Source organism: Salvelinus alpinus, chromosome 32, assembly GCF_045679555.1.
Source record: "Salvelinus alpinus chromosome 32, SLU_Salpinus.1, whole genome shotgun sequence".
Classification (NCBI taxonomy): domain Eukaryota; kingdom Metazoa; phylum Chordata; class Actinopteri; order Salmoniformes; family Salmonidae; genus Salvelinus; species Salvelinus alpinus.
The window spans coordinates 24,266,529-24,283,514 of NC_092117.1; the positions used below are offsets into that span (position 1 = coordinate 24,266,529).

A 16,986-nucleotide genomic window follows, 5' to 3' on the forward strand; every position below is an offset into this window, starting at 1 on the left:
CAATATAAACACCCTTCAGTATGGGACTAGATTAGTCTCTAATTATTATGTCATTACTGTGTAATACCATAGTAACAAATTAATTATAGCAACCACATTCGTTTCCTGCTTTCCTTTGATTGTTATGTTTGGGTGGATCAGTAACTGAATGTTAGTCTTATCATAAGTTCAAGTTCCCCCATGGCAATATGATAAACATGATTAGCTTGATAGAGGAAAAGAGAAGGACATTTGAAATTCTGAGCAACAATGTATAATTCGCTTTTGAATGTATTAATTCTAAATCCACATTTCCCCAGTTCAAAGTTGGCGTATCTTTCTATGGACACGTGGTGTAGATCAAATGGTGCCACTTTTTTGAGGATCATAATTGGCGGAGTGAAAATACTTTAGAGGTCTCACATCATCAGAGTTACATTAAAGATGACCTCGGAATCCGTCAGCCGTATCACAGTAAATGTACTGAGAGCACATAAGATCATTCAGTTGCACAGAAGAGCTGATACACGCTAGGGGTAACATTGCTAATGAACATACTGTCTATATTAGTAACAAAGGGCACAGTGTTCGCCAACATAATATTGTCAACACAGTTTTCACTAGAATATTTAATTTTATAAAATGTAAGTTGCCTTCATTAGGCTACTTTGGTTTATTGGTATAGTCGGATCCCCATTAGCTTTTGCCGAAGCAGCAGCTATTCTTCCTGGGGTCCACAAAACACGAGGAAAACTTACTGTTATTGATGTTGTCCTGCAGTATACGCACAATTCCTTTCTAAAGGACCCAGAGACTAGTAAACCGTGTTGGGGTGACATACTCTATATATATATATTACCATTACAATCTCACAGGGTTGGCCAAGGTCCAAGTGCCCCTTTTGATTTGGACAAGCCCTCCAGAAGTACTTTTTTATAAATTATAGATTTGGAGCCAAATCTAACTGTTTTCAGTAGATCACTGTACCACCAGCCATGGCCTCCCCTGCAAATACTTTGTTCTCCCTTTTCCAATTATTATCCTTACAAATAAGGGTCATATTTTCACCATATGCAGCCATTTGGATCCAGCCCAAATATGCCAAGTTATCAGCAAAAAATGCTTCTTTACTGGGTTCCCTGTTGGCTTCTCTCCCCCATATGGCTGATCCTGACCATGAACAGTATGTAAATGTTTGCGTTGACTTCCTTTGGGAACGTGCTGCTATCATTTATGATTTGCTGTGCAGTGCAATAAAGCAGCCAGGGTGAGGGCAAGGTTTGGGCACTGACCCTCTAGGTGAATAAAGATGTCCAACAATCAATGTGTTGCTCTCTCTTACAGTCTCAGCAGAAATGCATCGTAATCTTTGCGTTGGTGTGCTGTTTCGCCGTGCTGGTGGCCTTGATCTTCTCAGCGGTGGATGTCTGGGGAGAGGATGAAGACGGTATAACAGAGGAGAACTGTAACAAGAACTGCAGGTGAGATATCCTCCAGCCATAACAATCTCTCAATTCCCATAGCCCAGTTTTTCAAAAGTTATCTTTATGGATTTCACCTAGGATCGGATAGGATCAAATGGAAAAAGAGGGAATGAATGAATGGAATGGTAATCCCCATTTAAGTCAATGATCTGTCCTTTCTATTCATTCTACTTCTATGCATTTAATCCTAAATCCAGATAACGTTACACTGTCTATACACTGTCAATCAAGTACACTATATATACAAAAGTATGTAGACACCCCTTCAAAATAGTGGATTCGGCTATGTCAGTCACACCCATTGCTGACGGGTGTATAAAATCAAGCACACAGCCATGTGATCTCCATAGACAAACATTGGCAGTAGAATGGCCTTACTGAAGAGCTCAGTGACTTTCAAAGTGGCAATGTCATAGGATGCCAACAAATCAAGTTTGTCAAATTTCTGCCCTGCTAGAGGTGCCCTGTAAGTGCTGTTATTGTGAAGTGTCTAGGAGCAACAACGGCTCAGCTGCGATGTGGTAGGCCACACAAGTTCACAGATCTGGACCGCAGAGTGCTGAAGTGCATAGCGCGTAAAAATCATCTGTCCTCGGCTGCAATACCAACTACCGAGTTCCAAACGACCTCTGGAAGCAACATAAGCACAATAACTGTTCGTTGGGAGCTTCAGGAAATGGGTTTCCATGGCCGAGCAGCCGCACACCAGCCTAAGATCACCATGCACCATGCCAAGCATCGGCTGGAGCAGTGGAAACGCATTCTCTGGAGTGATGACAGCAAATGCTCTGGCAAACAAATAAACAAAACACCATCCAACCTGGAACTGAGTGAGTAATGCTTAGTCTGAAGCATTTTTTTTACTTTCAAAAGTCAAGAAGAAAAATATATTACAATGATATATTTTACTTTATAAGGACTGAATGCTAAGGCTACAAAGCTTGCTAGGACAAAGAGCTACAACTTCAATTAGCACTGACGTGTGAAGCGAGATGTGTCGATGCCTTTGAGCCCAACAAATGGCCGGCCCACCCAAATCCAGAGGCCTCGAAGCCCCCTCCTGCTGTTCAGGGCCGTCCACTGGCATTTTCTACAAGAAATCTGCTTCCAGAAATAAAAGCTTCTCCCAAGTGGGTGTGACACTTACTCCATTTGCCTGCTGCACTGCTGCTTGGATTCCACCTGGCGATCTGTTCACCGTCTGCCCTGGTTGTCTCCCCCTCTGGTACAAGTACCCCCCCCCTCAAAGCTTTCACTTGCCTCCAGCACACAGGCACTGTTGGGGCGAGTGACTCAGAACTTACTTGGCTCGCCCCAAGTCGTTAAATCTTTTTTTTTTATCTTGTGCATCTTGCTATTTTGCTATTTGCCTCATGACTCCTGCATGCTTTGTTGACTACAAACTTTCTTTACCCAACCATGGGACAGATTGTTTGTTCCCACACTCGAGACTCTGACTATTGGTTACACAGACTTTTGGACTCCCATCCCATTCTAACCACCTCTCGCCGGCTTTGTATTAATTTTACCTGATGAAATTGCTGTACAATATGATCTTGTTGTCATCTGATGCACATTCAGATGTCGTAAATCAGCACTGCAGAGCTCTCCCTGATTGTATTACTGTTGATGATATCTGGAAATGTGCATGTACACCCAGGCCCATCTACTGTTGCTAGCCACAATTCTCACTTGTGCTCTGATATCTGCTTCACTGATTTCTGCTCTCGTAAAAGCCTGGGTTTTCTGCACGTTAACACTAGAAGCTTATTACCTAAAATGGATCAATTGGAAGTGTGGGTTCACAGCTCCAATCCAGATGTGTTGGTCATTACTGAGACGTGGTTAAGGAAGATTGTTTTGAATACTGATGTTAACCTTTCTGGTTATAACCTTTTTCGGCAAGACAGATCTTCCAAAGGTGGGGGAGTGGCAATCTTTACCAAGGATCACCTTCAGTGCTTGGTTGTCTCCCCCAAGTCTGTCCCCAAACAATTTGATTTGCTGGTTTTAAGTATTAAACTTTCAAATAGCTCTTTGTTGACTGTTGCTGGGTGCTATCGTCCTTCTTCAGCACCGGCCTGTACCCTACCTGCCCTAAGCTCTCTCCTGGCTCCTTACACGAAGTCTGAATTTGTACTGTTAGGTTACCAAAACTGGGACATGCTTAATCCACCTGACCAAGTCCTAAAGCAATGGGACTCCCTAAATCTTTCTCAGATTATTACCAATCCCACAAGGTATGACTCCAAACACCCATATTTGTTATCCTCACAAATAATCCTGATAGGTATCAGTCTGGTGTTTTCTGTAATGACCTTTTAATGACCACTGTTTTACAGCCTGTGTTCGTAATGGCTGCTCAGTGAAATGACCTGTCCTGATTTGTCATAGACGCTTGCTAAAAAAACTTTAATGAGCAAGCCTTCCTTCATGAACTGGCCTCTGTAAAATGGTATAGAATCCTCTTGATCCCCTCTGTCAAAGAGGATCAAGCTTCTTTTTTTATATTTTCAGTGGTATTGTCAACAAACACGCCCCCATAACGAAAATGAGAATGAAAAACAAGTTCAGTCCCTGGTTCGACCGTGATCTTGCAGAGTTACTCCACCTCAAGAATTGCATTTGGCGAAAGGCTCGTCACACGCATACTCAAGCTGACTGGCTCTCGTTCAGGCAAATGAGAAATAAGTCCACTCAGGCTATCCGGAAGGCCAAAGTTAGTTACTTTAAGGAGCAGTTCTCTCTCTGTGGGTCTAACCCCAAGAAGTTCTGGAAAACGGTTAAAGACCTGGAGAATAAACGCTCCTCCTTACAGCTGCCCATGTCCCTTAAAGGTGATGATATGGTTGTGTCTGACAGTCGGGATTCCTATTTGACTCAGCCATGCCTCCTTGCCCATCCAACATTTCCTCATCTTCCACCCCTTCTAATGCGACTATCCCCGATGCTTCTCTCTCTTTTTTTCCCTGCCCTGCTACAAAGTTTCTCCTTGCAGGCAGTCACTGAGTCCGAGTTGCTAAAGGAGGTCCTGAAACTTGACCCCAAAAAAACATCTGGGTCAGATGGTTTAGACCCTTCTTTAAGGTTACTGCCCCTATCATCATCAAGCCTCTCTCCAACCTTTTTAACATGTCTCTCCTTTCTGGGGAGGTTCCCATTGCTTGGAAGGCAGCCCCGGTTTGTCCTTTATTTAAAGGGGGAGATCCAGCTGATCCTAACTGTTATAGGACAATTTCTATTTTGCCCTGTTTATCAAAAGTGTTGGAAAAACGTGTCAATAATCAACTGACTGGCTTTCTTGATGTCTATAGTATTGCAATCTGGTTTCCGCTCAGGTTATGGATGTGTCACTGCAACTTTAAAGGTCCTCAATGATGTCGACTTTGCCCTTGATTCTATGCAATGTTTTGAGGCAATTTTTTGATTTTTTATTGACTTGGCCAAAGCATTTGATATGGTAGACCATTCCATTCTTGTGGGCTGGCTAAGGAGTATTGGTGTCTCTGGGGGGGTCTTTGGCCTGGTTTGTTATAATATTGTGCTGCTATTTTTATTAACCTGGCCAAAGCTTTTGGCCTGGTTTGCTAACTACCTCTCTCAAAGAGTACAGTGTATAAAGTCAGAAAATCTGCTGTCTCAGCCACTGCCTGTCACAAAGGGAGTACCTAAGGTTCAATCCTAGGCCCCAAGCTCTTCTCAATTTACATCAACAATATAGCTCAGGCAGTAGGAAGCTCTCTCATCCATTTATATGCAGATGATACAGTCTTATACTCAGCTGGCCCCTCCCCGGATTTTGTGTTAAATGCTCTACAACAAATCTTTCTTAGTGTCCAACAAGCTTTCTCTACCCTTAACCTTGTTCTGAACACTTTCAAAACAAAGGTCATGTGGTTTGGTAAGAAGAATGCCCCTCTCCCCACAGGTGTGATTACTAACTCTGAGGGTTTAGAACTTGAGGTAGTCACTGCGTACAAGTACTTGGGAGTATGGCTAGACGGTACACTGTCCTTCTCAGCACATATCAAAGCTGCAGGCTAAAGTTAAATCTAGACTTGGCTTCATCTATCGTAATCGCTCCTTTTTCACCCCAGCTGCCAAACTAACCCTGATTCAGATGACCACCCTGCCCATGCTAGATTACAGAGACGTAATCTATAGATCGGCAGGTAAGGGTGCTCTCGAGTGGCTAGATGTACTTTACCATTCGGCCTTCAGATTTGCCACCAATGCTACTTATAGGACACATCACTGCACTCTTTACTCCGCTGTAAACTGGTCATCTCTGTATACCCGTCGCAAGACCCACTGGTTGATGCTTATTTATAAAACCCTCTTAGGCCTCATTCCCTCCTATCTGAGATATCTACTGCAGCCCTCATCCTCCACATACAATACCCGTTCAGCCAGTCACATTCTGTTAAAGGTCCCCAAAGCACACACATCTCTGGGTCACTCGTCTTTTCAGTTCGCTGCAGTTAGCGACTGGAACGAGCTGCAACAAACACTCAAACTGGACAGTTTTATCTCAAATCTCTTCAAAGACTCAATCATGGACACTCTTACTGACAGTTGTGGCTGCTTTGTGTGATATATTGTTGTTTCTACCTTCTTGCACTTTGTGCTGTTGTCTGTGCCCAATGATGTTTGTACCATGTTTTGTGCTGCTACCATGTTTTGTTTCTACCATGCTGTGTTGTCATGTGTTGCTGCCTTGCTATGTTGTTGTCTTAGGTCTATGTAGTGTTGTGTTGTCTCTCTTGTCGTGATGTGTGTTTTGTCCTATATTTTTATATATTAAAAAAAGTTTTTTTATTTAAATCCCAGCCCCTGTCCCCACAGGAGGCCCTTTGCCTTTTGGTAGGCCGTCATTGTAAGTAAGAATTGGATTTGTTATTAACTAACTTGCATAGTTAAATAAAATATTTAATAAATAAAAATGAATCTTGCTTCACCATCTGGCAGACAAATCTGGATTAGGTGGATGCCAGGGGAACGCTACCTGCCCCAATGCATAGTGTAAAGTTTGGTGGAGGAGGAATAATGGTCTGGGGCTGTTTTTCATGGTTCAGCCTATGTCCCTTAGTTCCAGTGAAGGGAAATCTCAACGCTACAGCATACAATGACATTCTAGACGATTCTGTGCTTCCAACTTTGTGGCAACAGTTAGGGGAAGGCCCTTTCCTGTTTCAGCATGACATTACCCCCGTGCACAAAGCGAGGTCAGAAGTGGTTTGTCGAGATCGGTGTGGAAGAACTTGACCGGCCTGCACAGAGCCCTGACCTCAACCCTATCGAACACCTTTGGGATGAAATGGAACGCCGGTTGCGAGCCAGGCCTAATCGCCCAACATCAGTGCCCGACCTCACTAATTCTCTTGCGGCTGAATGGAAGCAAGTCCCAGCAGCAATGTTCCAACATCTAGTGGAAAGCTTTCCTAGGAGAGTGGAGTCTGTTATTGCAGCAAAGGGGGGACTAACTTCATATTAATGCCCATGATTTTGAAATGAGATGTTCGATGAACAGGTGTCCACATAGATGGCCTTCTGTTGGGCTGCATCGATGACAGGGCACATCTGAAAGCATTGTGTGAGAAATAATCTATCTTGAGCGATGGGTTTGTTTGGGGAAGAGAGAAATCCACTGTGCTCATTCAGAGTGGAACCTATCCCCTTTGCCTAGTAAGCTAAGTCAGTGTGGTGTAGAGAAAATGTATGACTTCGATCAAGACATTAATGTCAATTATGGGAATCATATTTCTCCAAATCTGGCATATATATATACAATTTTGTATGTGTCATAGGCCAAGACCTTTATGAGGCAGGGATCTTGTATTGCTTGTATTCAGGAAGTCTGCTTCAGGGGGAAAATTAGATTAATTTTTGGATTAGGGCACATAGGCCTTGTAAACAGAATATTTAATCAAATTAATATCCTGTGTGCAGGATAAACTTCTGTGCTGCGTCAGACGTTTTCCCAGATCAGGGCTGCAGTGTGCCAGAGAGGAGTTCATAATGATCGACATGGTGCTGCTTCCTTCCTTATGACTCTTTGTAAACTGTCAGCATTTGGAGCCACTGTTGACCAGTGCTACATTTCACTGCTGTTAACTTGGTCTATTTCAGGACCTACTGTATCTTGCCATGTCTGATCCCATTGGCTCCTGCTGTCTTAGCATTAATTGTCTGGGATTATGCATGGAATGCTGTTTTAGAATGATTGGGGTTCTGTTCATGATGAAATGTTGCCATGCCATGGTAGAGCTTAGTGAACATAATGTTCTGTGATAACATCTCTCTACAGCTCTTTCACTTCAAGTGTGCTGAAGTACTTTTTATACTTTTCAGACTAATAATAATAATAATTTGAGGGGTGCTTATATTTGTTATTTTACACACGAGTGTAATGGAACTGTGTTTCTGCATATCCCAACTCCCCCAGAGACCCCCTCAGGGAGTTGGTGTTACGTCCAGGGTCACCATCGTACAGCGCCCCTGGAGCAATTAGGGTTAATATCCCAACTCCCCCAGAGACCCTCAGGGAGTTGGTGTTACGTCCAGGGTCACCATCGTACAGCGCCCCTGGAGCAATTAGGGTTAATATCCCAACTCCCCCAGAGACCCCCTCAGGGAGTTGGTGTTACGTCCAGGGTCACCATCGTACAGCGCCCCTGGAGCAATTAGGGTTAATATCCCAACTCCCCCAGAGACCCTCAGGGAGTTGGTGTTACGTCCAGGGTCACCATCGTACAGCGCCCCTGGAGCAATTAGGGTTAATATCCCAACTCCCCCAGAGACACCCTCAGGGAGTTGGTGTTACGTCCAGGGTCACCATCGTACAGCGCCCCTGGAGCAATTAGGGTTAATATCCCAACTCCCCCAGAGACCCCCTCAGGGAGTTGGTGTTACGTCCAGGGTCACCATTCTACAGCGCCCCTGGAGCAATTAGGGTTAATATCCCAACTCCCCCAGAGACACCTTCAGGGAGTTGGTGTTACGTCCAGGGTCACCATTCTACAGCGCCCCTGGAGCAATTAGGGTTAATATCCCAACTCCCCCAGAGACACCCTCAGGGAGTTGGTGTTACGTCCAGGGTCACCATCGTACAGCGCCCCTGGAGCAATTAGGGTTAATATCCCAACTCCCCCAGAGACACCCTCAGGGAGTTGGTGTTACGTCCAGGGTCACCATCGTACAGCGCCCCTGGAGCAATTAGGGTTAATATCCCAACTCCCCCAGAGACACCCTCAGGGAGTTGGTGTTACGTCCAGGGTCACCATTGTACAGCGCCCCTGGAGAAATTAGGGTTAATATCCCAACTCCCCCAGAGACACCCTCAGGGAGTTGGTGTTACGTCCAGGGTCACCATCGTACAGCGCCCCTGGAGAAATTAGGGTTAAGTGCCTTGCTTTTATTTATTTTACCCTTATTTTACCAGGTAAGTTGACTGAGAACACATTCTCATTTACAGCAACAACCTGGGGAATAGTTGCAGGGGATGGGGGGTGATGAATGAGCTAATTGGAAGCTGGGGATGATTAGGTAGCGATGATGATAGGAAGGCCATATTGGGAATACAGCCAGGAGACCGGGGTTAATGCCCATACTCTTAGGGGCATTAAGAGTAGGGGCATTAACAGACAGTCAGGACACCTGTTTAACGTCCCATCCGAAGACGGCACCCTACACAGGCCAATGGGATATATCTTTTTAGACCAGAGGAAAGAGTGCTTTCTACACCACTTCCAGCAGTATCTGGTCTCCCATTTAGAGACTGACCAGGACCAATCCTGCTTAGCTTCAGAGGCAAGCCAGCAGTGGGATGCAGTGTGGTATGCTTGCTCAAGGGCACAGCGGCAGATGTTTTACCTTGTAGGCTCTGGTATACTGTTTGAGCTCCTTTTTCCTGTCTCACATGAGTAATGTCAAATTGTCAACCTATACCCGATTGTCAAACTGCGCACACTGCAATACAAGGTGTATTAAGCTATTAGTGTCTACCATCAACTAATGCATTATTGCAATGATATTCTACCTCACAACTTTAGGTTAATCCAAAGATTCCTGTAGCCAATTAGATGTGATCATATTGTGCATTGCTTTACTTGTCTAACAGCTGGTATTGAATGTCTGTTGACGAGGTACATATTGATCCAAGGCTGTGTAGTGGCAGACTTGAAACTAAATAATGTAGTTTCCGGATGGTGATGGACCTAGAAAAGGGTTACTGGTCTCATTTACTGGTAGACCTTTGATTAAAATATATCTATGGAATCCATTGCTCCTGATAATGCAGTAGGAGAACTAGACTGTTTATTTACTTCGTACAAGACGTTATACATGGAAGTCCCCATCAAATGTTTGTTTTAATGTCACCTAAACTGTATAATGAATCAAGGGGCATAAGAACAGTTTGTCAAACATGTATTTTTGGCTACTATTTGCCAGTGCAGTCAGTATTCACCCAGTGCCCTATAAAGGAATGATGACTGTTTACTATTTCTGGCAGACCTTCAGTCAGTAGCATCCAAGACACTCTACCTGGGTCATATTCTATACAGTAACCAAACAGGCTCAAACTTCTGCCAGCATCTGGAGTCTGAATTAATGGATTGTCTAAGCCACTGACAGCAGTATTATAACTCAATGAAACTCCAGGGCTGAAACATACTAAATCCAGTCTCAGGCCCAGGCTGTGAGATTCTTACATTTTATTTCTGGAATTTATCTCCATATATACAGTACCAGTCAAATGTTTGGACACACTTACTCATTCAAGTCTTTTTCTTTTCTTTTTACTATTTTCTACATTGCAGAATAATATTGTGAAGACATCAGAACTATGAAATAACACATACGGAATCATGTAGTAACCAAGAAAGTGCTAAACAAATCTTTGAGATTCTTCAAAGTAGCCACCTTTTGCCTTGATGACAGCTTTGCACACTATTGGCATTCTCTCAACCAGCTTCATGAGGTAGTCACCTGGAATGCATTTAAATTAACAGGTGTGCCTTGTTAAAAGTTAATTTGTGGAATTTCTTTCCTTAATGTGTTTGAGCCAGTCAGTTGTGTTGTGACAAGGTAGGGGTGGTATACAGAAGATAGCCCTATTTGGTAAAAGACCAAGTCCATATTATGGCAAGAACAGCTCAAATAAGCAAAGAGAAATTACAATCCATCATTGCTTTAAGACATGAAGGCCAGTCAATTCAGAAAATGTCAAGAACTTTGAAAGTATCTTCAAGTGCAGTTGCAAAAACCATCAAGTGCTATGATGAAATTGGCTCCTATGAGGACCACCACAGGTAAGGAAGACCCAGAGATGGCTCTGCTGCAGAGGATAAGTTCATTAGAGTTACCAGCCTCAGAAATTGCAGTCGAAGTAAATGCTTCAGAGTTCAAGTAACAGACACATCTCAACATCAACTGTTCAGAGGAGACTGTGTGAATCAGGCCTTCATGGTCGAATTGCTGCAAAGAAACCACCACTAAAGGACACCAATCATAAGAAGAGATTTGGGCCAGGAAACACAAGCAATGGACATTAAACCAGTGGAAATCTGTCCTTTTGGTCTGATGAGTCCAAATTTGAGATTTTTGCTTACAACCGCCGTGTCTTTGTGAAACGCAGAGTAGGTGAACGAATGATCTCTGCATGTGTAGTTTCCACTGTGAAGCATAGAGGAGGAGGTGTGATGGTGTGGGGGTGCTTTGCTGTTGACACTGGGACACTTCAAGGGACACTTAACCAGCATGGCTACCACAGAATTCTGCAGCGACACGCCATTCCATCTGGATTGGGCTTAGTGGGAATATAATTTGTTTTTCAACAGGACTATGACCCAACACATCTCCAGGCTGTGTAAGGGCTATTTGACCAAGAAGGAGAGTGATAGAGTGCTGCATCAGAGGACCTGGCCTCCACAATCACCCGACCTCAATCCAATTGAGATGGGTTGGGATGAGTTGGACCGCAGAGTGAAGGAAAAGCAGCCAACAAGTGCTCAGCATATGTGGGAACTGCTTCAAGATTGTTGGAAAAGCATTCCAGGTGAAGCTGGTTGAGAGAATGCCAAGAGTGTGCAAAGCTGTCAAGGCAAATGGTGGCTACTTTGAAGAATCTCAAAGATTTGTTTAACACTTCTGTGTAAATCTGATTTTTAGACCCTTTTTGGTTACTACATGATTCCATATGTGTTATTTCATATTTTTGATGTCTTAAAGAAAAACCTTTGAATGAGTAGGTGTGTCCAAACTTGACTGGTACTGTATTTGAGTATTCCCAGCAATTGTATTTTTTTCTTTTACCAGTCAAGTCAATTAAGAACAAATTCGGCCTGGCAAGGGGCATAAGGCCTCCTGTGGGGCAATGGGGGCGGGGATTTAAAGTGTAAGAAAAGACGGACAGAAGCAATATATCAGACATTTGTAATGGCATTACAATAATGCATAATAATACTTTTTTCATGACTTACGTCACCGTACTATATATGAATTTGCCTATTCCTATTGTGATGTCATAAAGAATACGTGAAAACACTGATCAATTCCAGGCATATCTACCTAGTCATCCATCATGGGTCTCATTCACATTCACAGAGCCTTGGCTGCTACTATCAAAATAGTTTCCACCATTTAACATGCCAGTCTGCTCCAGTGTGTCTGCCTGGACAGGCATCCTGCCCGTTCGCAGAGCCGCTGGGTTTAACTGGACTTCTTCTTTAGCAGCTCTGTGCGTGTCATGGATACACCACTGAAGGACATCAACAACACTGAAATCAGCCTTTCAGATAGGTGGGAGGGATTTCATTGTCATTCCAGAGATTTAAAACTTTAGCTTTCACTTTGAAAATTACTGAAGTTTCCTCCACTTGGGTATCAAGTAATACACACGGCTGCACATTGGGATTTCAAATGAGTGTGGCCTAATGTGCACGCAGCGTAAATAAATCTATGGACGTCCTCAGTGCTGAAACAAATGCTCTCCTCACTTTACAGAGACCTGCTTGCTGTTAGAGGCATAAATAATCCCCATGCATTATTTATTGAGTGAAATGGGTTGTTTTTTTCTCATTAAGATGACATGTTCTTCTTTCCTGGTTTTCTCATTATGAGATGGTTAGTATCTATCTGTCCTATTTGGTGTGGTGCCACTTTTGTGTTTCTAATTCTAATGGTAAATAATGCATGGAGTGACTGTTCATTTTATCAGTCTCTGAATCTTGCATGCTATTTCCAGGGTTTGCTTGTTTGTGTGTTATTGCATTTTGGCTATTCATGTTTTAAAGATTTAAAGTTTACAGAATAATCTACCATACTTTCTTGATCCTAACCTAAATCAATCCATGTTCATTTCACAAACACATTTGTTTGACTACCATTCTCTTTGGGATATGTAGTGCATTCCATATGGAACATATGAACACAGTGTCCAGTCACACAGTGTCCAGTCACTGTTTCTGGTACGCCACCGGTCAATTTGGTTTTGCAGCACTGACGGTATTTTGTCTGCTTGCTGACTCAACCGGGGCCAGGAACTGAATGTCTGCTCAACATCTCACTTGACTCGCCCTATTACCGTTTTATGTGATTAACTGTGTTTTCCTCTGAATGTTTTTTTATATATATTTTTGGGGGTTACCCCTTTTTTTCTCCCCAATTTCGTGGTGTCCAATTGTCCCATCATTGCAACTCCCTTGCGGATTCGGGAGAGGCGAAGGTCGAGATCCGTGCGTCCACTGAAACACGACCCCGCCAAGCCGCACTGATTCTTGACACAATGCCCGCTTAACCTGGAAGTCCGGCTCACCAATGTGTCAAAGGAAACACCATACAACTGGCGACTTTGTCAGCGTGCATACCCCCAGCCCGCCACAGGAGTCGCTAGAGTGATGCAGTGCCTTAGACCGCTGCGCCACTCTGGAGGCGTTTTCCTCCAATATTGAACCATTTCCCAGCATGAAGAATGTGTGCTCAGTAGTGGATCAGTATGAATCAATAATCTGGCAAGATAAAGCAGGAGCAATTTAGTTTTTTGTAATTTTTTGTTGCATTTTTTATAATTATACAGATAAGACAGAACAGGTAGAGGGAAAAACATACACTGATCCCCTACCAGATCAAACCCACCCCAACCCCCCATGCTCTAACAGAACACACACTGATCCCGTACCAGATTAAACCTATCCCAATGCTCCAACAGAGCACCACCCCAAAACCAGACTTAAAGCAGGTATTATAAAGATTTTGAGTTATATACAGTTGAAGTCGGAAGTTTACATACACTTAGGTTGGAGTCATTAAAACTCGTTTTTCAACCACTCCACAAATTTCTTGTTAACAAACTATAGTTTTGGCAAGTCGGTTAGGACATCTACTTTGTGCATAATTTTTCCAACAATTGTTTACAGACAGATTACTTAACTTATAATTCACTGTATCACAATTCCAGTGGGTCAGAAGTGTACATACACTAAGTTGACTGTGCCTTTAAACAGCTTGGAAAATTGCAGGAAATTATATCATGGCTTTAGATGCTTCTGATAGGCTAATTGACATCATTTGAGTCAATTGGAGGTGTACCTGTGGATGTATTTCAAGGCTTGCCTTCAAACTCAGTGCCTCTTTGCTTGACATCATGGGAAATCAGCCAAGACCTCAGAAGAACAATTGTAGACCTCTACAAGTCTGGCTCATCCTTAGGAGCAATTTACAAATGCCTGAAGGTACCACGTTCATCTGTGCAAACAATAGTATGCAAGTATAAACACCATGGGACCACGCAGCCGTCATACCGCTCAGCAAGGAGACGCGTTCTGTCGCCTAGAGATGAACGTACTTCGGTGCGAAAAGTGCAAATCAATCCCAGAACAACAGCAAAGGACCTTGTGAAGAGGCTGGAGGAAACGGGTACAAAAGTATCTATATCCACAGTAAAACGAGTCCTATATCAATATAGCTTGAAAGGCTGCCCAGCAAGGAAGAAGCCACTGCTCTAAAACCGCCATAAAAAAGCCAGACTACGGTTTGCAACTGCACTATGGGGACAAAGATCGTACTTTTTGGAGAAATGTCCTCTGGTCTGATGAAACAAAAATATAACTGTTTGGCCATAATGACCATCGTTATGTTTGGAGGAAAAAGGGGGAGGCTTGCAAGCCGAAGAACACCATCCCAACCGTGAAGCACGGGGGTGGCAGCATCATGTTGTGGGGGTGCTTTGCTGCAGGAGGGACTGGTGCACATCACTAAATAGATGGTATCATGAGGAAAATGATGTGGATATATTGAAGCAACATCAAGATATCAGTCAGGAAGTTAAAGCTTGGTCGCAAATGGGTCTTCCAAATGGACAATGACCGCAAGCATACTTCCAAAGTTGTAGCAAAATGTCTTAAGGACAACAAAGTCAAGGTATTGGAGTGGCCATCACAACGCCCTGACCTCAATCCTATAGAAAATTTGTGGGCGGAACTGAAAAAGCATGTGTGAGCAAAGAGGCCTACAAACCTGACTCAGTTACACCAGCTCTGTCAGGAGGAATGGGCCAAAATTCACCCAACTTATTGTGGGAAGCTTGTGGAAGGCTACCCGAAAAGTTTGACCCAAGTTAAACAATTTAAAGGCAATGCTACCAAATACTAATTGAGTGTATATAAACTTCTGACCCACTGGGAATGTGATGAAAGAAATAAAAGCCAAAATAAACAATTCTCTCTACTATTATTCTGACATTTCACATTCTTAAAATAAAGTGGTGATCCTAACTGACCTAAGACAGGGAATTTTTACGAGGATTAAATGTCAGGAATTGTGAAAACTGAGTTTAAATGTATTTGGCTAAGGTGTATGTAAATGTCTAACTTCAAGTGTGTGTGTGTGAGAGATATATATAATCAAACAAAAAGTAAACACGAGTAAAAAAATATATATATAATTGTGATACAAATTCCAATTTGGGTTTGTTTATGGAGTTGTGAAAGTAGCTGGGTCCATGTCTTCTACAAAGGATAGGAAAGGAGGCCAGATATTATAAAAATGTAATTGCAGATCCCCTAATGGAGTAGCACATTTTCTCCAGCTTGAGATGTTGCATGACTTCCTTTATCCAATGGCTAAATGTTGGAGGAAACACATCCTTCAGAGCCATTCAGGTTTGATAAAAGCATGCAGTGTGTCTAAAGCACTCAGGCTGACACACTAAATCCAATATGTTTACCTTATTTTCAGCACTCCTGCTGGGCTAGAATGGGGTTTGAAACATTAAGGAGAGCAAAGAACTATTCTTTGCCACCCAAATGACAGGGCAACCTGGACTGAATTTGCAATGTACAGAAATGTACTGCATGGTGTGTCTATGAAATTGAAATAGAACACATTCTTGACAGATGTAACACATTTCTTGGAAGATTTAATTCAATTAGCTTTGATGATGTCCTTATGGCCCAGCACACAGTTTGACGTACATCTGTGTTTGTTAGGTCAGATCTGTGTTTGTTGTCAGGTTGCTATGACATCGTAAGTCACTGATATACACTGCTCAAAAAAATAAAGGGAACACTAAAATAACACATCCTAGATCTGAATGAATGAAATATTCTTATTAAATACTTTTTTCTTTACATAGTTGAATGTGCTGACGACAAAATCACACACAAATTATCAATGGAAATCAAATTTATCAACCCATGGAGGTCTGGATTTGGAGTCACACTCAAAATTAAAGTGGAAAACCACACTACAGGCTGATCTAACTTTGATGTAATGTCCTTAAAACAAGTCAAAATGAGGCTCAGTAGTGTGTGTGGCCTCCACTTGCCTGTATGACCTCCCTACAACGCCTGGGCATGCTCCTGATGAGGTGGCGGATGGTCTCCTGAGGGATCTCCTCCCAGACCTGGACTAAAGCATCCGCCAACTCCTGGACAGTCTGTGGTGCAACGTGCCGTTGGTGGATGGAGCGAGACATGATGTCCCAGATGTGCTCAATTGGATTCAGGTCTGGGGAACGGGCGGGCCAGTCCATAGCATCAATGCCTTCCTCTTGCAGGAACTGCTGACACACTCCAGCCACATGAGGTCTAGCATTGTCTTGCATTAGGAGGAACCCAGGGCCAACCGCACCAGCATATGGTCTCACAAGGGGTCTGAGGATCTCATCTCGGTACCTAATGGCAGTCAGGCTACCTCTGGCGAGCACATGGAGGGCTGTGCGGCACCCCAAAGAAATGCCACCCCACACCATGACTGACCCACCGCCAAACCGGTCATGCTGGAGGATGTTGCAGGCAGCAGAACGTTCTCCACGGCGTCTCCAGACTCTCACGTCTGTCACATGTGCGTGTGAACCTGCTTTCATCTGTGAAGAGCACAGGGCGCCAGTGGCGAATTTGCCAATCTTGGTGTTCTCTGGCAAATGCCAAACGTCCTGCACGGTGTTGGGCTGTAAGAACAACCCCCACCTGTGGACGTCGGGCCCTCATACCACCCTCATGGAGTCTGTTTCTGACCGTTTGAG

The 16,986-nt window shown here is 43.4% G+C and overlaps 1 protein-coding gene across 1 annotated transcript in view; it reads left to right on the forward strand.

Moving 5' to 3' along the window:
* The window catches only part of LOC139562191 (inactive phospholipase D5-like), a 73,023-nt gene that overhangs the window by 29,913 nt on the left and 26,124 nt on the right, over positions 1-16,986 (forward strand). Inside the window, exon 2 of the mRNA XM_071379621.1 lies at positions 1,324-1,460. Within this exon, the coding sequence (XP_071235722.1) occupies positions 1,324-1,460 (137 nt within the window). The remainder of the gene's footprint in view (positions 1-1,323; positions 1,461-16,986) is intronic.